At 38.4% G+C, this 17,385-nt stretch overlaps 1 protein-coding gene across 1 annotated transcript; it reads left to right on the top strand.

Moving 5' to 3' along the window:
- Positions 1 to 3,699: 3,699 nt before the first annotated feature.
- On the top strand, positions 3,700 to 17,334 carry prpf8 (pre-mRNA processing factor 8). Its single transcript, XM_083548212.1, has 43 exons — positions 3,700 to 3,853; positions 4,435 to 4,551; positions 4,643 to 4,811; positions 5,259 to 5,423; positions 5,531 to 5,749; positions 5,832 to 6,044; positions 6,144 to 6,269; positions 6,355 to 6,460; positions 6,659 to 6,849; positions 6,958 to 7,077; positions 7,177 to 7,366; positions 7,447 to 7,566; positions 7,687 to 7,821; positions 7,896 to 8,025; positions 8,155 to 8,351; positions 8,478 to 8,684; positions 8,783 to 8,946; positions 9,061 to 9,187; positions 9,303 to 9,495; positions 9,605 to 9,792; positions 10,325 to 10,563; positions 10,848 to 10,994; positions 11,091 to 11,301; positions 11,393 to 11,509; positions 11,617 to 11,864; positions 12,006 to 12,185; positions 12,269 to 12,404; positions 12,509 to 12,678; positions 12,775 to 12,904; positions 13,000 to 13,146; positions 13,258 to 13,418; positions 13,504 to 13,695; positions 13,800 to 14,037; positions 14,156 to 14,284; positions 14,359 to 14,472; positions 14,558 to 14,731; positions 14,835 to 15,028; positions 15,182 to 15,421; positions 15,577 to 15,718; positions 15,813 to 15,953; positions 16,069 to 16,208; positions 16,470 to 16,672; positions 16,801 to 17,334. Exons 2-43 carry the CDS (start codon positions 4,443 to 4,445, stop codon positions 16,953 to 16,955), a joined length of 7,017 nt encoding a protein of 2,338 aa, XP_083404338.1. The 5' UTR covers positions 3,700 to 3,853; positions 4,435 to 4,442; the 3' UTR covers positions 16,956 to 17,334.
- The last annotated feature ends 51 nt before the right edge of the window (positions 17,335 to 17,385 follow it).

Raw genomic sequence — 17,385 nt, 5'->3', positions numbered from 1 at the left:
GCTGTTGACACAGACATTCCTGTTTGTTCCTGAGGAGCATGTCACACCCAGCGATAGCGATTAGACGGCTCTTATTATATTCATCCAAACACTAATAAATTATACATACTGTGACGTCTAGAAAATTTGAAACCTCAGTTAGTGTCTTATGATGAAAATTATTTAACAGTTGTAGTTGCAGAGGATGAAACAAATTTTATCTCAATTTATTCTTGTGTGTGTGTACATGTAGCTGTTCAGCTGGTCATGGTGGTATCTATAATTGTCAGTGATAGGTGTGTCAGTAAAATATAAGCTGGATTAAAATAGGAAATGAGAGACACACATCCTATGAACTGTGACACAGCTGAGACATTAATGATTCCTGGGCATCAACAGGAAACAGCAGACAGGGTGGCTCTCAATGCCAGTGTTAGGCTTGACAGAAACACAGATAATGTTAGTGTACTATTTAACACACAACATATGCAAAATGACACTTTACAACTTCATTCTTTTTTGCATAAACTTGGGGTTCTTTGTCCATTCATCTAAAACTTAACCTACCTTTAATCAGCTTGTACCAAGGTTATGAGTAAAGGTAGTGACTGTTTAGAAGCTGCTGGAAGTATTTAAATATCTGGAAGGCACATTTTTAAATAGTGCTCATAGTTGAAACGGAAGACAAAAAATACCATCTGTTGACTTTGACAGGTCACCCACTGTATCTTTAGCAGGAAAAGTGCAGTAAGTGTGCTTCCTGCCCTTTCCCCCTTCCTCTCTTTTTCCTTTCACATGCCTACTACGTCTACGCACACAGATATCAATTATTCCTTCTAAAATTCAGAGCAAATTTTCAATCCATCATAGCCATAACACAGATATGAAATTGTTATTCGATTAAAGAAAAAAACATATAAGACAAACATGCCAGTTTGCTATACCTCATTTATCTTTTCTACTTCATTGTTTCTATCAGTTTCCATCAGCCCCAATTGTGACATATTCCTCCTGGGTATTTTCCCAAAAATATTGACATTCGCCAAAAACAAAAAATTATTTTTAGCCATAAATACAATACATGGACATAAGTATTGGGACCCCAGAGAGAAAATGTTACCACAAAGTTAAAGACATACAAATGTATAGGATGTTTTTGGATGCAGCCGTTATACATTTTCCCGTCAATTAATCTACAGTAGGAGGCCAAACCTGTTCCAACATAACAATTAGCATGTGCACAAATCCAGCTCAATGAGGAGCATATGGTTTACACGGTTTGAAGTGAAAGATCTTGACTGCCCTGCTATAAAGCTCTGACCTCAACCTTATTGAACACATTTGGGATGAATTAAAAACGCATAGAGGCCTCCTCACTCTACATCAGTATCTGATTTTCAGTATCTCATAGTGACCATAGTGACCATAGTGTCACCTTATTTGTTGCTCCTAATTCAATTAGGCTGCATTGTATAACCTGACATGAACACTTAAGGGAATGGCATCCTGTTTGTAAACCTGCCAGCTGTAAAGTTGTGTCAACCGATGAAAGATGAAGGGCAAAACAAAGATATTATACATCATAGCACTGGTACATGCACAGCAACACAGCAGTGACTGTAAGCATTGAGTAAATAAGTCATTCTGAATGCTTATATTTGCCATAAAAGGCACAGTTCTACTGCTATTGAATTTACCGCTAAAATTCTATACTGCATTCTTTGCAGACTTCAGTACATGTTCCACAGGAAAGAATGTGCCGTGGTTTTGAATTGGAGACTTGATGATTATTTGATTTAAAGCCCGAGGGAAAATCTCTGTTCAGTTTTTATAATATGTGAGCCAGACTTAGACCAGATGGTGCTGGTGTGCCTAGAATATTGTTTCATATCAGATCAGATAATGTAATTATGTGTTACATAACAGTCTCCACACAATAGATGTTAACTGGGTGAATCATTCAGCCCACTAGTAACCCTGCACTCCCTACACAAATTTTTGCTCTAAAACCCCCACCCTGATACACACATTACCAACAACAATGCTGACTGCATTCTCGAGCTCGATATGTATCTTCCAGATGCACCCATTTTACTTAAACAAACTATTTACAATACAACTGATAATATTGATTGAATATGTACACAATATACAACTCAATTTAATGCATAAAATTTAGCATTGAATTTAGCATATACAAAAAAATTATATTGAGTCTATAAAAAAGCTATCACAAAACAAATACTTTTAAAACTGCCTTTTATATCTACTGTATCCATTTTTTTTTTACATGTACACATCTTTAACAGTTAAATATGAGCATAATATGTTCAGTCCCACATTTTTGTAAATTGTTTCCCTCCACATTTTCTATTATGTTTTTTCTTTTTACTGATTTAAATAACAACAACAACAATAATAATAATAATAATAATAATAATAATAATAATAATAATAATAAAAAACAATCAGCATGATCAAATTTGCTTGTATGTACATTGAGTCTACATTGTACTTTAAACATGACTGCCTTGCTCATAGACACTGGCTTCAATAATAACATAACATAACATAACATAACATAACATAACATAACATAACATATAACAAATAACTATATAAAATAACAATATAAAATGTGAAACATCACAATATAATACAGCATGGTATAGTATAATGAAACAGGATGGATGTCTTGTTATAGGTGTGACGTGATGACTTTAATTTGTCGAAAAGTAATAACTTAATTAGTGAATGGCACAGCGTTTTTTTTTACCATTTATAGTTACATTTAATACTCTAGTATGTTTGTGAGACAATTTTTTTTATCTCTTACTTTGTATGGTTACCTCACCAGCCTTTTTATTTTCATGTAGGTTATAAGATCACAACGCATATACCTCCAAAGGTGGAAAACTGCTGACGTTAGAGACTCCTTCCATAAGTCTCATAAAAAAAGTCACTTTGCAACCAATTTTTTTTCATTGTTATTATTTTATTTGTTTTTCATTATTAAATAAGACGTTTAAGGGTTATTAATCTTAGACTGTATAAGGTATTGCTTACAATAACATTAGAGCAAGTGCAGGTTTCATATAACCCCTGATTTCCATTAAAACCTAAATATAATATAATGCAATATAACAAAAACCATTGCAAATATATTAGAAGTATGTTGTTTATAAAAAATATTTTACTTTAAAGTAATTTTACTTATTTAAATGACATTTAATAACATAAATATGATTTTAAAGTGTACTGCAAATTTATTATAAGTATGTACATTTTAAAAGCTATTTTAATATACATAGTTATATTAAATCTATAGAGACCACCACTATAAAGACCACCAGGACCCTTTTATAGTTATATTAAATCTATAATTAAATCCATGCAAGGTTTTTTGCATCTATGTTCGTGTATTTTCATCACATAGTGTCTTTTTGTCATACAATGAGGATCTGTGTGGTTCCCACTACTTTAATATAAACCAAAGAAACATTTTTTTATTTATAAGCATATTTATTTGAAGTTAAATTTTTCTGACACAAATGTATATGTCAGTGTGTAACACTTTTATATAACGTCAATATGATTTCGACTTGAGCTTTTAAACCCGGGACCCCCCCCCCCCAAAAAAAAAAAAAAAACCGTCCACTTCCGGTGTAAAACCCGGAAGATTGTTGTACGTTGTCAATCCGCTTCCTGCGCAGTTGTATGCGCGCTGCGCTTAGACTTTGCGTACTGAACGCTGCTGAATCGTGGCTGTTTGCGCACAACGTGTAGTGTCGTTTACCTTGTGCGCCATTCGGCAGAGCCTAGCAGGAAGCTGTAGAGAGCCGGCCGAAGTGGAGAGAAACTGGTTTTAAATAAAGTAAGATTTTTTTTAGTGGTATTAAAGAGGGTTATTTTATTTTATATTTTCAACACGCAATAGTTGGTATTTGGTGTGCTGTGCTGTGCAGTGGGAGTTGCATTGAATTAAGCTAAGCTAAGCTAAGCTAGCATTGTTGAACACCGTACGACATGGTATTGTGCTAGCTCATATTATCCGTCCCACAGGTATAATAGTCGAATAGTTAAAATAGATTTTTTTGTTTAGTAGTTATCAGTTATGTGTATTTCTTTGCTATTAAAATATGATAGGGAAGCCCTGATATTTCGGAGCCAATTTTAATTAGTAAGTCGATGCTATTTATTGCTAGTTACGAGGTGAATCGTCGTTCATTTGGATAACATATAGTCCACGATCGAGTCTTTGCTATGTAATTAATATTAAATGTTGATTTAATTAATCTTTTCATTCATCAAGTAAAAATTGTGATTTTAGCTAACGCTGCCCGCTCAGAGGCTGCTTTCAAATCTGCTCACTGATTAATTATATAACATGATGCACTGCTGAGGAAAGAAAGGAGCAAAATGCCACTAATTTCTTCCTTTTTTTCTGTTCCACAGACGCTGCCATGGCAGCTGCATTTCCTTACAGAGGAGTCCCAGGTGGGATGCCACCAGGTGTTCCTCCTCCTGCTCCAGTTCCTGATTACATGACCGAGGAGAAACTGCAAGAAAAAGGTGCATCATTTGCTTTAGATCTATACAGAATTGTGTTTTGGTTTATGTTTAATTCTAAGGCTGGTGCTGTTTTATTATTTTTTAATCATAGCCCGCAAATGGCAACAGCTGCAGGCGAAGCGCTATTCGGAGAAAAGGAAATTCGGTTTTGTGGATGCTCAGAAGGAGGACATGCCCCCTGAACATGTGCGCAAAATTATCAGGGACCATGGAGACATGACCAACAGGAAGTTCCGTCATGACAAAAGAGTGTACCTTGGGTAAATCAGGACACATTAACACAATTTTAAAGAAAGCACCTGGCTAAATTCAATCATCTGAATCAGAACACTTTATTGATCCGATAGGGACATTTTTCAAGCTACTTTAGTTAACTTTTTTGCTATAGTACGATTAAATGTAATTTTCCTTATGCCAAATATAAGTTATTTAAAGCATGTCTGCACTTTTTGTTTGTTAATAATGTGCATAAAATATTAGGAAATGGTGTGCAGCTGTGGTGAGGCTACAAAATGATAAAGGTTAAACAGATCAAGGGAAGACTTTAAGTACTTTCACATGCTAGAAACTTCTATAAAGACATGCCTACCCACTATAAAGAACCATTTCCCGTTCTTCATCAGTGTCCAACAGAATTGATATGGTTTAGAACAGACTGTTACTTACTGGAAGCTACACAATTTGTAATGGTTTGACTTTTTCTGTAGGGCTCTGAAATACATGCCTCATGCAGTTCTCAAACTGTTGGAGAACATGCCTATGCCATGGGAGCAGATCCGAGATGTACCCGTGCTTTATCACATCACAGGAGCTATTTCCTTTGTTAATGAAATTCCCTGGGTCATTGAGCCTGTCTACATCGCACAATGGGGGTGAGAAATTTATTTTAATAAAAGTTTTTTGTATTGTGCATTTTCTAAGTTGGGAAAGAGATCCTAAATCCTGAAGTCTTGTAACAAAAACTGCTCTTTATTCGTAGTGCGATGTGGATCATGATGCGTCGTGAAAAAAGAGACAGACGGCACTTCAAGCGCATGCGTTTCCCTCCCTTTGATGACGAAGAGCCTCCTTTGGATTATGCAGATAATATTCTTGATGTGGAGCCTCTGGAGGCCATCCAAATGGAGCTGGACCCTGAGGAGGACAGCTCGGTGGCAGAGTGGTTTTATGAGCATCAGCCACTGAAGGATACAACAAAGTGAGTAAAGGGGCAATTATAAAAGGTCAGAACTTGAGTATGCCCTGTCTTATTGCCATTTTTCCCCTATTTTCTCTTACAGGTATGTCAATGGAACTACATACAGACGTTGGCAGTTCAGTCTGCCCATGATGTCTACGTTGTATCGTTTGGCTAATCAGTTGCTTACTGATTTGGTGGATCGTAACTACTTTTACCTGTTTGACCTGAAAGCCTTTTTCACTTCAAAGGCATTGAACATGGCCATCCCTGGAGGACCCAAATTTGAACCCCTAGTCAGAGACCTCAATCTACAGTATGTGCTTTTATAAATGTATCATCCTGAATAATGATGAAATGAAGTTTACTTGGTAAGCATTGAAAAAATTAACCCCATTTGCTTTGTATATTACAGGGATGAAGACTGGAATGAGTTTAATGACATCAATAAGATCATCATCAGACAACCTATTAGGACCGAATACAAGATTGCTTTTCCATACTTGTACAACAACCTTCCCCATCACGTGCACCTCACATGGTATGTTCTATTTTTACAGTTTGATTGTCACACGTGGTTTAACAAAATAGCTGAAGCAAATCCATAATGACTGATTCATACCCAGGTACCACACACCTAATGTGGTGTTCATCAAGACGGAGGATCCTGATTTGCCAGCATTTTACTTTGACCCACTCATCAATCCCATCTCTCACCGGCACTCGGTTAAAGTAAGCAACCTGTTAGAATTTTGGTTTAACTTTTGCATACAGCGAATTTGTCTTGTACAATGATATTAATTCTTTATGATAAGAAAAAAATTTGTTTATTTATATATTTTTTGCTTCTGATTTGTTGTTTTTAAAATGGTTGTCTTGCATAAAATTAATAAAGCTCTTGATTTATAATATGTTGCTTGTTGTCCTCAGAGCCAGGAGCCACTGCCTGATGATGACGAGGAATTTGAACTTCCTGAGTACGTGGAGCCTTTCCTAAAAGAGACACCCCTGTATACTGACAACACAGCTAATGGAATTGCATTATTGTGGGCACCTCGTCCATTCAACTTGCGGTCAGGGAGAACTCGTCGTGCTATTGATGTTCCTCTCATCAAGAACTGGTACGCTTTTGAAGTTCAACCTGGAGTTCAGCTGTATAATTTTTTTTCCCAGTCTTGTCTAATGAGGTGTTTATTTAATTTTTATTTACTTTTTTTTTGTACTTTTAGGTACCGTGAGCATTGCCCTGCAGGACAACCTGTAAAAGTACGTGTTTCCTATCAGAAGCTTCTGAAGTACTATGTGCTCAATGCACTGAAACACAGACCCCCTAAAGCACAGAAGAAGCGGTGGGTAATTTTATTGTAGTGTTTTTTTCCACAGAAGAAAAGCACAATACTTTTAAAATATGCGATAATTTTTTTTTTTACTCTTTTGTCTGTCTACAGGTACCTTTTCCGTTCCTTCAAGTCCACCAAATTCTTTCAATCCACAAAGCTGGACTGGGTGGAGGTGGGACTCCAGGTTTGCCGACAGGGTTACAACATGCTGAACCTGCTGATTCACAGAAAGAACCTCAACTACCTGCACTTGGATTACAACTTCAACTTGAAGCCAGTGAAAACCCTCACCACAAAAGTAAGTAGATTTTGGGTTTGATGTACATATTAATTTTTGTTTATATATTTTTGCTAATATCAAGCACTATATCATTTCAGGAGCGTAAGAAGTCCCGTTTCGGGAATGCGTTCCACTTGTGCCGTGAGGTTCTGCGTCTGAGCAAACTGGTTGTGGATAGTCATGTGCAGTACAGACTGGGGAATGTTGATGCATTCCAGGTACTACTTATTACAAAAACAAACCTATACTAATACTAATCTCAGATTACCTATAATACTCTGTTGTATTAAGACAATGCTTTGGTTATGTGAAATGTTTTTCTTTGCCTTTCTCTGTAGTTGTCAGATGGACTTCAGTATATCTTTGCCCATGTTGGTCAACTGACTGGCATGTATCGCTACAAGTACAAGCTGATGAGGCAGATTAGGATGTGCAAGGACTTGAAACATCTAATTTACTATCGCTTCAACACAGTAAGTGTGGTTCTATAGACGTGACACATTTTAATATATTTTTTCAGGATTAAATGTCAGTTTGTTTTTATTAGGGTCCTGTTGGAAAGGGTCCAGGCTGTGGATTCTGGGCTCCAGGATGGAGAGTGTGGCTCTTCTTCATGAGGGGCATCACTCCTCTGCTGGAGAGATGGCTTGGCAACCTGTTGGCCAGGCAGTTTGAAGGTAAACAAATTTTGTCTGCAGGAAGCGTTATCTTAGTTTCTTTCTAAAATTGTTTAAGAATGTACCCATAAGGATTTTGTTGGTGAAGAAAATAATGTAGTAAATTACTGTCATGTTTTTTTTGTTCAGGTCGGCACTCTAAGGGAGTTGCAAAAACTGTGACTAAACAGCGTGTGGAGTCTCACTTTGACTTGGAGCTGAGAGCAGCTGTGATGCATGACATCTTGGACATGATGCCTGAGGGAATCAAACAGAACAAGGCCAGAACAATTCTACAGCATCTTAGTGAATCCTGGAGGTGCTGGAAGGCCAACATTCCCTGGAAGGTATATATTCTTTTGATCAATATATTACAAGTTTCTCATCTTCGCTGGTATACATTTATATATAAAAATATGAAAAACATTAATAATTCCATCATGCATTTAGGTTTTAATGTCATTATTTTACAGGTTCCAGGGCTTCCCACACCCATTGAAAACATGATCTTGAGATATGTCAAGGCCAAAGCTGACTGGTGGACCAACACAGCACATTACAACAGAGAGCGAATCAGGCGAGGAGCAACTGTGGACAAAACTGTCTGCAAGAAAAACCTCGGCCGCCTCACACGTCTCTACCTGAAAGCTGAGCAGGAGCGACAACACAACTACCTAAAGGTATAGTTTTAGTTGTGCTATTTCATGCATAATGGAGCATGTCCATAAGAAATGAATAAATTTATCAGCTGTATAATTTCTGATTTGGTCTGCCGCAGGATGGACCATACATCACTGCTGAAGAGGCAGTGGCTATCTACACAACCACAGTGCACTGGCTGGAGAGTAGACGCTTCTCTCCAATTCCTTTCCCCCCTCTTTCATACAAGCATGACACCAAGTTGCTTATCCTGGCTCTGGAGAGACTCAAAGAGGCTTACAGGTCAGTGCAGTCTCTTCCAAAAAGACACCCAAACAGTGCAGAACACAGATTGATTAATTTAGGAAGGATTCAATGTTCTATAGAGTGCCTTCTAACTTTTTTGTTGTGTATTAGTGTGAAATCGAGGTTGAATCAGTCCCAAAGAGAAGAGTTGGGCCTGATTGAGCAGGCATACGACAATCCCCACGAGGCTCTGTCCAGGATCAAGCGTCATCTCCTCACTCAGAGAGCATTCAAAGAGGTGAATATGTAAACGTGTATAATTGTAGCACTGTTAACCAGCCTCTTGGCCCCCTTTTTTTTTTTTTTGTCCTACAATGTTTTTTTTTTTTTTTTTTCTTTCAAAATTTCTCCAGGTGGGCATTGAGTTTATGGACCTGTACAGTCACTTAGTACCTGTGTATGATGTGGAGCCTCTAGAGAAGATCACAGATGCTTACCTGGACCAGTATTTGTGGTATGAGGCTGACAAGCGCAGGCTTTTCCCACCATGGATCAAACCTGCAGACACAGAGCCGCCTCCACTGCTGGTCTACAAGTGGTGCCAAGGTAAGGGATAATACTGCTTTTTTTGTTGTTGCACATAGTCAAAGGCAAGTGTTGATCAGATGCACACATTATCCTGGAATTTCAAGTGATTGTTCAAATTTTCTTTCAGGAATCAATAACCTGCAAGATGTGTGGGAGACCACAGAGGGAGAGTGTAATGTCATGCTGGAGTCACGCTATGAGAAGATGTACGAAAAGATTGACTTGACCCTGCTTAACAGGCTTCTGCGTCTGATAGTCGACCACAACATTGCCGATTACATGACTGCAAAGAACAATGTGGTCATCAACTACAAGGTCTGCCACCTACAAAAACTTTTTTTTATATATTTTATTCATTTCATTTTATTTGTACATTAGAACTGCCGCAACACACTTTCCTAGACTATTTGAATTATGTGCAATGTTTGAACAATTGATTTTTATAAATGCTATACGTTTGTATTACTTTTTTTATTTAGTTTGCAAATTTGGAAAATGCATCTATAAGTATTCCATATGAGTAGTTAACTAGGTCATGAAACAGACTCTCTTGATTTTTGTCGTAGTCTCTATCAGCTTTTGTGGGTGTTAATAGAGCTTTCTTTGTAAAAGAAAGACGTTTCTGAAACATTTCTGGGGTAAAATCATTACTATATGTAAATGCATGTTATATAGAAACAATTTTCATAGATGTGGACTTTGTTAAAGACAGAATATAATTAATATGCAGGTCAGTGAAAGTCAAAGTAATCTTTGACTGATTCAAATTATAATGTAAATTCTTTACTCAACACAAGCATCATAGTTTTCAACCATGTGTGATTAGCTTGTTCTTACCCTGCTTTAGGACATGAACCACACCAACTCATACGGCATCATCAGAGGCCTGCAGTTTGCCTCCTTTGTTGTGCAGTACTATGGGCTGGTGATGGATCTGCTTGTTCTGGGTCTTCATCGTGCTAGTGAGATGGCTGGACCTCCACAGATGCCCAATGATTTCCTCAGCTTCCAAGACAGTGCTACAGAGAGTGCCCACCCCATTCGCTTGTATTGCAGATACATAGACCGCATTCACATGTTTTTCAGGTTAGCATCACCCACAAAAACATATTCAAGGAATGTCTTTAAAATTGTGTAACATACAGTTATAACTATATGCACAGTGGCTTAGAAAATTGCATAAAGCACAAATTGTTGAGCATATCTTGTGTATATATGAATAAGTAAATATGATTTGAATCTTATTGGTTCCTGTATTTATTGCACAGTATTTATTGCTTCTGAATAGTGCTAGTTTTCAGTAATGCACTAATATCAAAAACATTTATCTAATTAAATATATATTGACTTGAGTATGATTCTCTTTTCAGGTTTTCTGCTGATGAGGCCAGGGATCTGATCCAGCGCTACCTTACTGAACACCCTGATCCCAACAACGAGAACATTGTAGGCTACAACAATAAGAAGTGCTGGCCCAGAGATGCAAGAATGAGGCTGATGAAGCATGACGTTAACCTGTGAGCGTGAACACATTAACCTTCCTTGTAATACAGTTTCTTAAATTTGTGTTTTATGTATGTACAAATGTTAAATTTTTCTTGTGATTTGTCAAGGGGCCGAGCTGTATTCTGGGACATTAAGAATCGCCTTCCTCGCTCTGTGACCACCATTCAGTGGGAGAACAGCTTTGTGTCAGTATACAGTAAAGACAACCCTAACCTGCTCTTTAACATGTGTGGCTTTGAGTGCCGAATCCTGCCAAAATGCCGCACCAGTTATGAGGAGTTCACCCACAAGGATGGCGTGTGGAACCTGCAGAATGAAGTCAGTGCACTAAAATGCTAATTGTAATAATTGAAATCTTAAAATTTTATTGAATATTTTGTTTAACTGGTATCTATTTATTTGTCTGCAGGTGACTAAAGAAAGGACTGCGCAGTGCTTCCTGCGAGTGGATGATGAATCGATGCAGAGGTTCCATAACCGAGTGCGTCAGATTCTCATGGCTTCTGGATCCACTACATTTACCAAGGTATGAAATGGGAGGAAGAGGTTTTTTTTTTTTGTCACAATTACTATATCTTTAATAAACATGCATAGTAGTAAATTATTATTATAATTCTTTTTTTTTTTTTTCAGATTGTGAACAAATGGAATACTGCTCTGATTGGTCTGATGACTTATTTCCGTGAGGCTGTGGTTAACACTCAGGAGTTGCTGGACCTTTTGGTAAAATGTGAAAATAAGATCCAGACCCGTATCAAGATTGGTCTGAACTCCAAAATGCCTAGTCGTTTTCCTCCTGTCGTCTTCTACACCCCCAAAGAGTTGGGAGGTCTGGGCATGCTTTCTATGGGTCATGTGCTCATCCCTCAGTCAGACCTGAGGTAATTTTTGTACATTGAAAATTTGTTCTGATCCACAGGTCATCATTCACACCCAGACAAATATAAACCAAAATAAACTGCATTCAGAGTAAAAACTGTTATAAATTTGCATCATGAGAATGCATTTTTGTTTAATACCAGGTGGTCCAAACAGACTGATGTAGGCATCACTCACTTCCGGTCCGGTATGAGTCATGAGGAGGATCAGCTGATTCCCAATCTGTATCGCTACATTCAGCCATGGGAGAGTGAGTTTATTGACTCTCAGAGAGTCTGGGCTGAGTATGCTCTCAAGAGACAGGAGGCCATTGCCCAGAACAGGTGCAATATTCTCACAAAAAATAAATGTATATTAAATAAATATTACTATGTTTTGCTATATTTCATATAAAATTTTGTGTTAGGCGTTTGACTCTTGAAGATTTGGAGGATTCTTGGGACAGAGGTATTCCTCGTATCAACACCCTGTTCCAGAAAGACAGACACACGTTGGCCTATGATAAGGGCTGGAGAGTCAGAACAGACTTCAAGCAGTATCAGGTTAAAAAAATATTTTTTATCAAATTTAATTTTCAAATGTATTTAAAATGTTTGTGTATTTTTATAAACAAATTTAAAAACCTGTTGGTATGATGTATTCTCAGGTGCTTAAGCAAAATCCGTTCTGGTGGACTCACCAGAGACACGATGGTAAACTGTGGAATTTGAACAACTACCGCACAGACATGATTCAAGCACTAGGTGGGGTGGAAGGAATTTTGGAGCACACACTGTTCAAGGGTACATACTTTCCCACCTGGGAGGGTCTGTTCTGGTAAGTGACACTGCCTGTCCTATAAAGATTTGTCTCATTTGGGAACTTTGCTGAGCTTGTCAGCATTGTTTTCAATCATTTATTTATTCTCCATAGGGAAAAGGCCAGTGGTTTTGAGGAGTCCATGAAATGGAAGAAGCTGACCAATGCCCAGAGATCTGGTCTAAACCAGATCCCCAATCGACGATTCACATTGTGGTGGTCTCCCACTATCAACAGAGCAAATGTATGCCTAATGCCTTATTGTAGTTATTGTTCTCCTCTTCTCTCTCTATAGCTATTGCTTATTTCTTATGGGTGTTTTTTCCCCTTCTTCTTCAGGTATACGTGGGCTTCCAGGTGCAGTTGGATCTCACTGGAATCTTCATGCATGGCAAAATTCCCACCCTCAAAATCTCCTTGATCCAGATCTTCAGAGCTCACTTGTGGCAGAAGATTCATGAGAGCATTGTCATGGATCTGTGTCAGGTTTGCAGTGTTTAAAGATTTAATTTGATTGTTTATACCATGAGATCAGGGCGCTGCTTCATTTGCATGGTTATTCCACACTTCATTGAGGCTTGTATCTGTCATGTGAAGGTGTTTGACCAAGAACTGGATGCTCTGGAGATTGAAACTGTCCAGAAGGAAACCATCCATCCTAGGAAGTCTTATAAGATGAACTCCTCTTGTGCAGACATTCTGCTTTTTGCATCCTACAAGTGGAACGTCTCCAGACCATCACTCCTGGCTGATTCCAAGTATGTCCTTTAACTCTGCTGGGCTGAATTAAAACGATTTTGGTTTCTTACAGTGTGTAACTTGGCTTGTCTTTGCATTTAACAGGGATGTTATGGACAGCACCACCACTCAGAAGTACTGGATTGACATTCAGCTCAGATGGGGAGATTATGACTCCCATGACATCGAGAGATATGCGAGGGCCAAGTTTTTGGACTACACCACAGATAACATGAGTATCTACCCATCCCCCACAGGGGTGCTTATTGCCATTGATCTGGCATACAATTTGCACAGGTCAGTGTTTTATTGAGATTATTTGCAAGGCTGTTTATTATTTTAAGTTTTGCTTTCCAAACATTGTTATGCTAATGGAAATTTGATCTGGTTTTTCCATGCAGTGCGTATGGAAACTGGTTCCCTGGCAGCAAGCCTTTGATCCAGCAGGCCATGGCTAAGATCATGAAGGCCAACCCTGCCTTGTACGTGCTGAGGGAACGCATCCGCAAGGGTCTGCAGCTCTACTCCTCTGAGCCCACTGAGCCTTACCTGTCCTCCCAGAATTATGGAGAACTCTTCTCCAATCAAATCATTTGGTTTGTGGATGACACCAATGTGTATCGAGTCACAATCCACAAGGCAAGTCAGTAACCTCACAAGCACTTGCTTTTGAGGGTTGTTTTTTATAGCGGTGTACATTTGTCCCGTAAGTAAACTTTTGTGTGCATTCTTAACATTATTTGTCATTCCATTGTAGACCTTTGAGGGCAACTTGACAACAAAACCCATCAATGGGGCAATTTTCATCTTCAATCCAAGAACTGGGCAACTTTTCCTAAAGATCATTCACACATCTGTGTGGGCTGGACAGAAACGTCTGGGACAGGTAGGATTTGTGTCAGTAGCACTCTGTTTAAATTAAATGGACCAGTCTGCTCTAAGTTAAACATTTCTTTATAGCTGGCTAAGTGGAAAACTGCTGAGGAAGTGGCTGCTCTTATTCGATCATTGCCTGTTGAAGAGCAGCCCAAGCAGATCATTGTGACCAGGAAGGGAATGTTGGATCCCCTTGAGGTAAGCTCACTTCAGAGGTTGATTTGCTAAATACTGTAAGATAATTTGTGTGTGCATCTACTTTACAGTATCTCTCATTTTTTAGGTCCACTTGCTGGATTTCCCCAACATTGTCATCAAAGGCTCAGAGCTACAGTTGCCCTTCCAGGCCTGTCTAAAGGTGGAGAAGTTCGGGGACCTCATTCTGAAGGCCACTGAGCCACAGATGGTCCTGTTCAATTTGTATGATGACTGGCTGAAGACCATTTCTTCTTACACTGTAAGCAAGTTTTTTTTCTTTTTCTGATTTGACAGGAACATAAAAAAAAAAAGATTAGTGATGCATATTGCATTGCTTTAAATTATGTCCCATTTCTGTGTAGGCCTTCTCACGTCTCATCTTGATCCTGAGAGCCCTCCATGTAAACAACGACCGTGCAAAGGTGATCCTGAAGCCTGACAAAACTACCATCACTGAGCCACATCACATCTGGCCCACTTTGACTGATGAAGAGTGGATCAAGGTGGAAGTGCAGCTTAAAGATCTCATTTTGGCTGACTATGGTAAAAAGAACAAGTAAGCAAGCTCCTACTGTAAATAAGAAAACCCTCCTTAATTGGTCTTTTTGGGGGAAAGAATTTAGTATTTTCATTTGGAAATAGTTTAATTTGAAAACTGAGCGTTTACATTAATAAATTGTGTGCATTCTTTCTCTCTTTTCCCCCCCAGTGTAAATGTGGCTTCTCTGACACAGTCTGAGATCAGGGATATCATCTTGGGTATGGAGATCTCTGCTCCATCTCAGCAGAGGCAGCAGATTGCTGAGATTGAAAAGCAGACTAAAGAGCAATCGCAGCTAACGGCCACACAGACTCGCACCGTTAACAAACACGGCGATGAAATAATTACCTCCACCACCAGCAATTATGAGACCCAAACCTTTTCTTCAAAAACTGAATGGAGAGTCAGGTAGGACATGACCAATCATTATTAAGTTTTTTTTTCATATATATAATGGTCGATGAATGTGTCATACAATTCATAGATATTAAATTTTTCCTGTGAAAAAATGCATGTCATACATTTATGCTGGTGTACTGTATACACACTTCTTTCATTTATAGGGCGATCTCTGCAGCCAACTTGCACTTACGTACCAACCACATCTATGTGTCTTCTGATGACATTAAAGAAACTGGTTACACATACATTCTGCCTAAGAACGTGCTGAAGAAGTTCATCTGCATCTCTGACTTGCGTGCTCAAGTGAGTCATACTTCTGCAGTTTCACAGCCATTTACTTTACTGTGTTTCATTGTGTTTACATTTTAAATTGATTTCTTTTTTTTGTTTCCTCTAGATTGCTGGTTATCTGTATGGCACAAGTCCTCCAGATAACCCACAAGTGAAAGAAATTCGCTGCATTGTTATGGTGCCACAATGGGGCACCCATCAAACTGTTCACCTGCCCGGTCAGCTGCCACAGCATGAATATCTCAAGGTCTGCCTCTATTCTTGTTATGCATCATAGAAAGTTATAATAAGTATATTCTGTTGATTCAGCAAATACGTTTCTCCAATATTAAAAAAAATATTTTTATCTTGTTCTCCTGTAGGAAATGGAGCCGCTTGGTTGGATCCACACCCAGCCAAATGAATCGCCTCAGCTGTCACCCCAGGATGTCACCACACATGCTAAAGTCATGGCCGATAATCCATCCTGGGATGGCGAGAAGACCATCATTATTACCTGCAGGTACACAGAAAAAAATTGCATTGGTGGCAATTCAGAAATAGCAATTCGATTAACTCGTCCTGTACTTTTATTCTTATTTTTTTTTTTTCCAGCATATTTCATGTACCCAGGTTATTTATTGGTTTTAATTTCTATTTAGATCAGCCTCAATAAGTTTTACCTGTTCTGTAGCTGTATGTGTGAATGCTTTGAATTTTGATTGAGCAGGCATTTGGATTACATGTAAATAAAGCCATTGATTTTTGTTCGCTTTTTGTGTAGTTTCACTCCAGGATCTTGTACGTTGACTGCTTATAAGCTGACTCCTAGTGGATATGAGTGGGGCAGGCAGAACACAGATAAAGGCAACAACCCCAAGGGTTACCTGCCATCTCACTATGAAAGAGTTCAGATGCTGCTGTCTGATCGTTTTCTTGGCTTCTTCATGGTTCCTGGCCAAGTGTCCTGGAATTACAATTTCATGGGTGAGCACAGCATTAAAAGGCTAAAAAAAAATGCCCACTTAGTTAAAGCATAGTGGTCCTTTTTTGATGGGACATTTATTATCTGCTTATTTATCAATTATTTCACTTATTTATTTTTTAAATCCTAGGTGTTCGACATGACCCCAATATGAAATACGAGCTGCAGCTGTCGAACCCGAAAGAGTTTTATCACGAGGTTCACCGGCCCTCTCACTTCCTCAACTTTGCCTCGCTTCAGGAGGGTGAGATCTACAATGCTGACCGTGAGGATATGTACGCTTAGCACCATGGGCTACTGCTGTTGACATTCAGTGAGCATCTAAGAGGCTTATGTGCTTACAAATCTGTTGTGGTTTGTCCTTCAAGACTTTACCAGGATGTCAGTTTGGAAGCACTCTTTCAAAAACATGTTTTAAGATTTTGTATAATGCTTTGTTGTATTTGCCATGTTAATTTGTCAATGCACAAAGCTTAATGTGTATTTTTGTGTGATAGTAGTTAAGAAAAACTACATAAATTTTCTTGAATAATAATCAGTGCTTTTTTCATACTTAAAATTGTTTTTTTGTTTTTTTATATGGCGGTTATTATAACCCTGTAGCTATAATGTGCATCTTTCATGTGCATGGTAGTTTGGTTCAAAAATAAAGATCAACACTTGACATTTCAGGCTTTTTTTTCCCGTTGCAGTAGTTGGAACACGTTTGAATTTT

This window comes from Silurus aristotelis, assembly GCF_946808225.1.
Source record: "Silurus aristotelis genome assembly, chromosome: 8".
Taxonomy (NCBI): domain Eukaryota; kingdom Metazoa; phylum Chordata; class Actinopteri; order Siluriformes; family Siluridae; genus Silurus; species Silurus aristotelis.
This window is presented reverse-complemented; position numbering and strand designations above follow the sequence as displayed.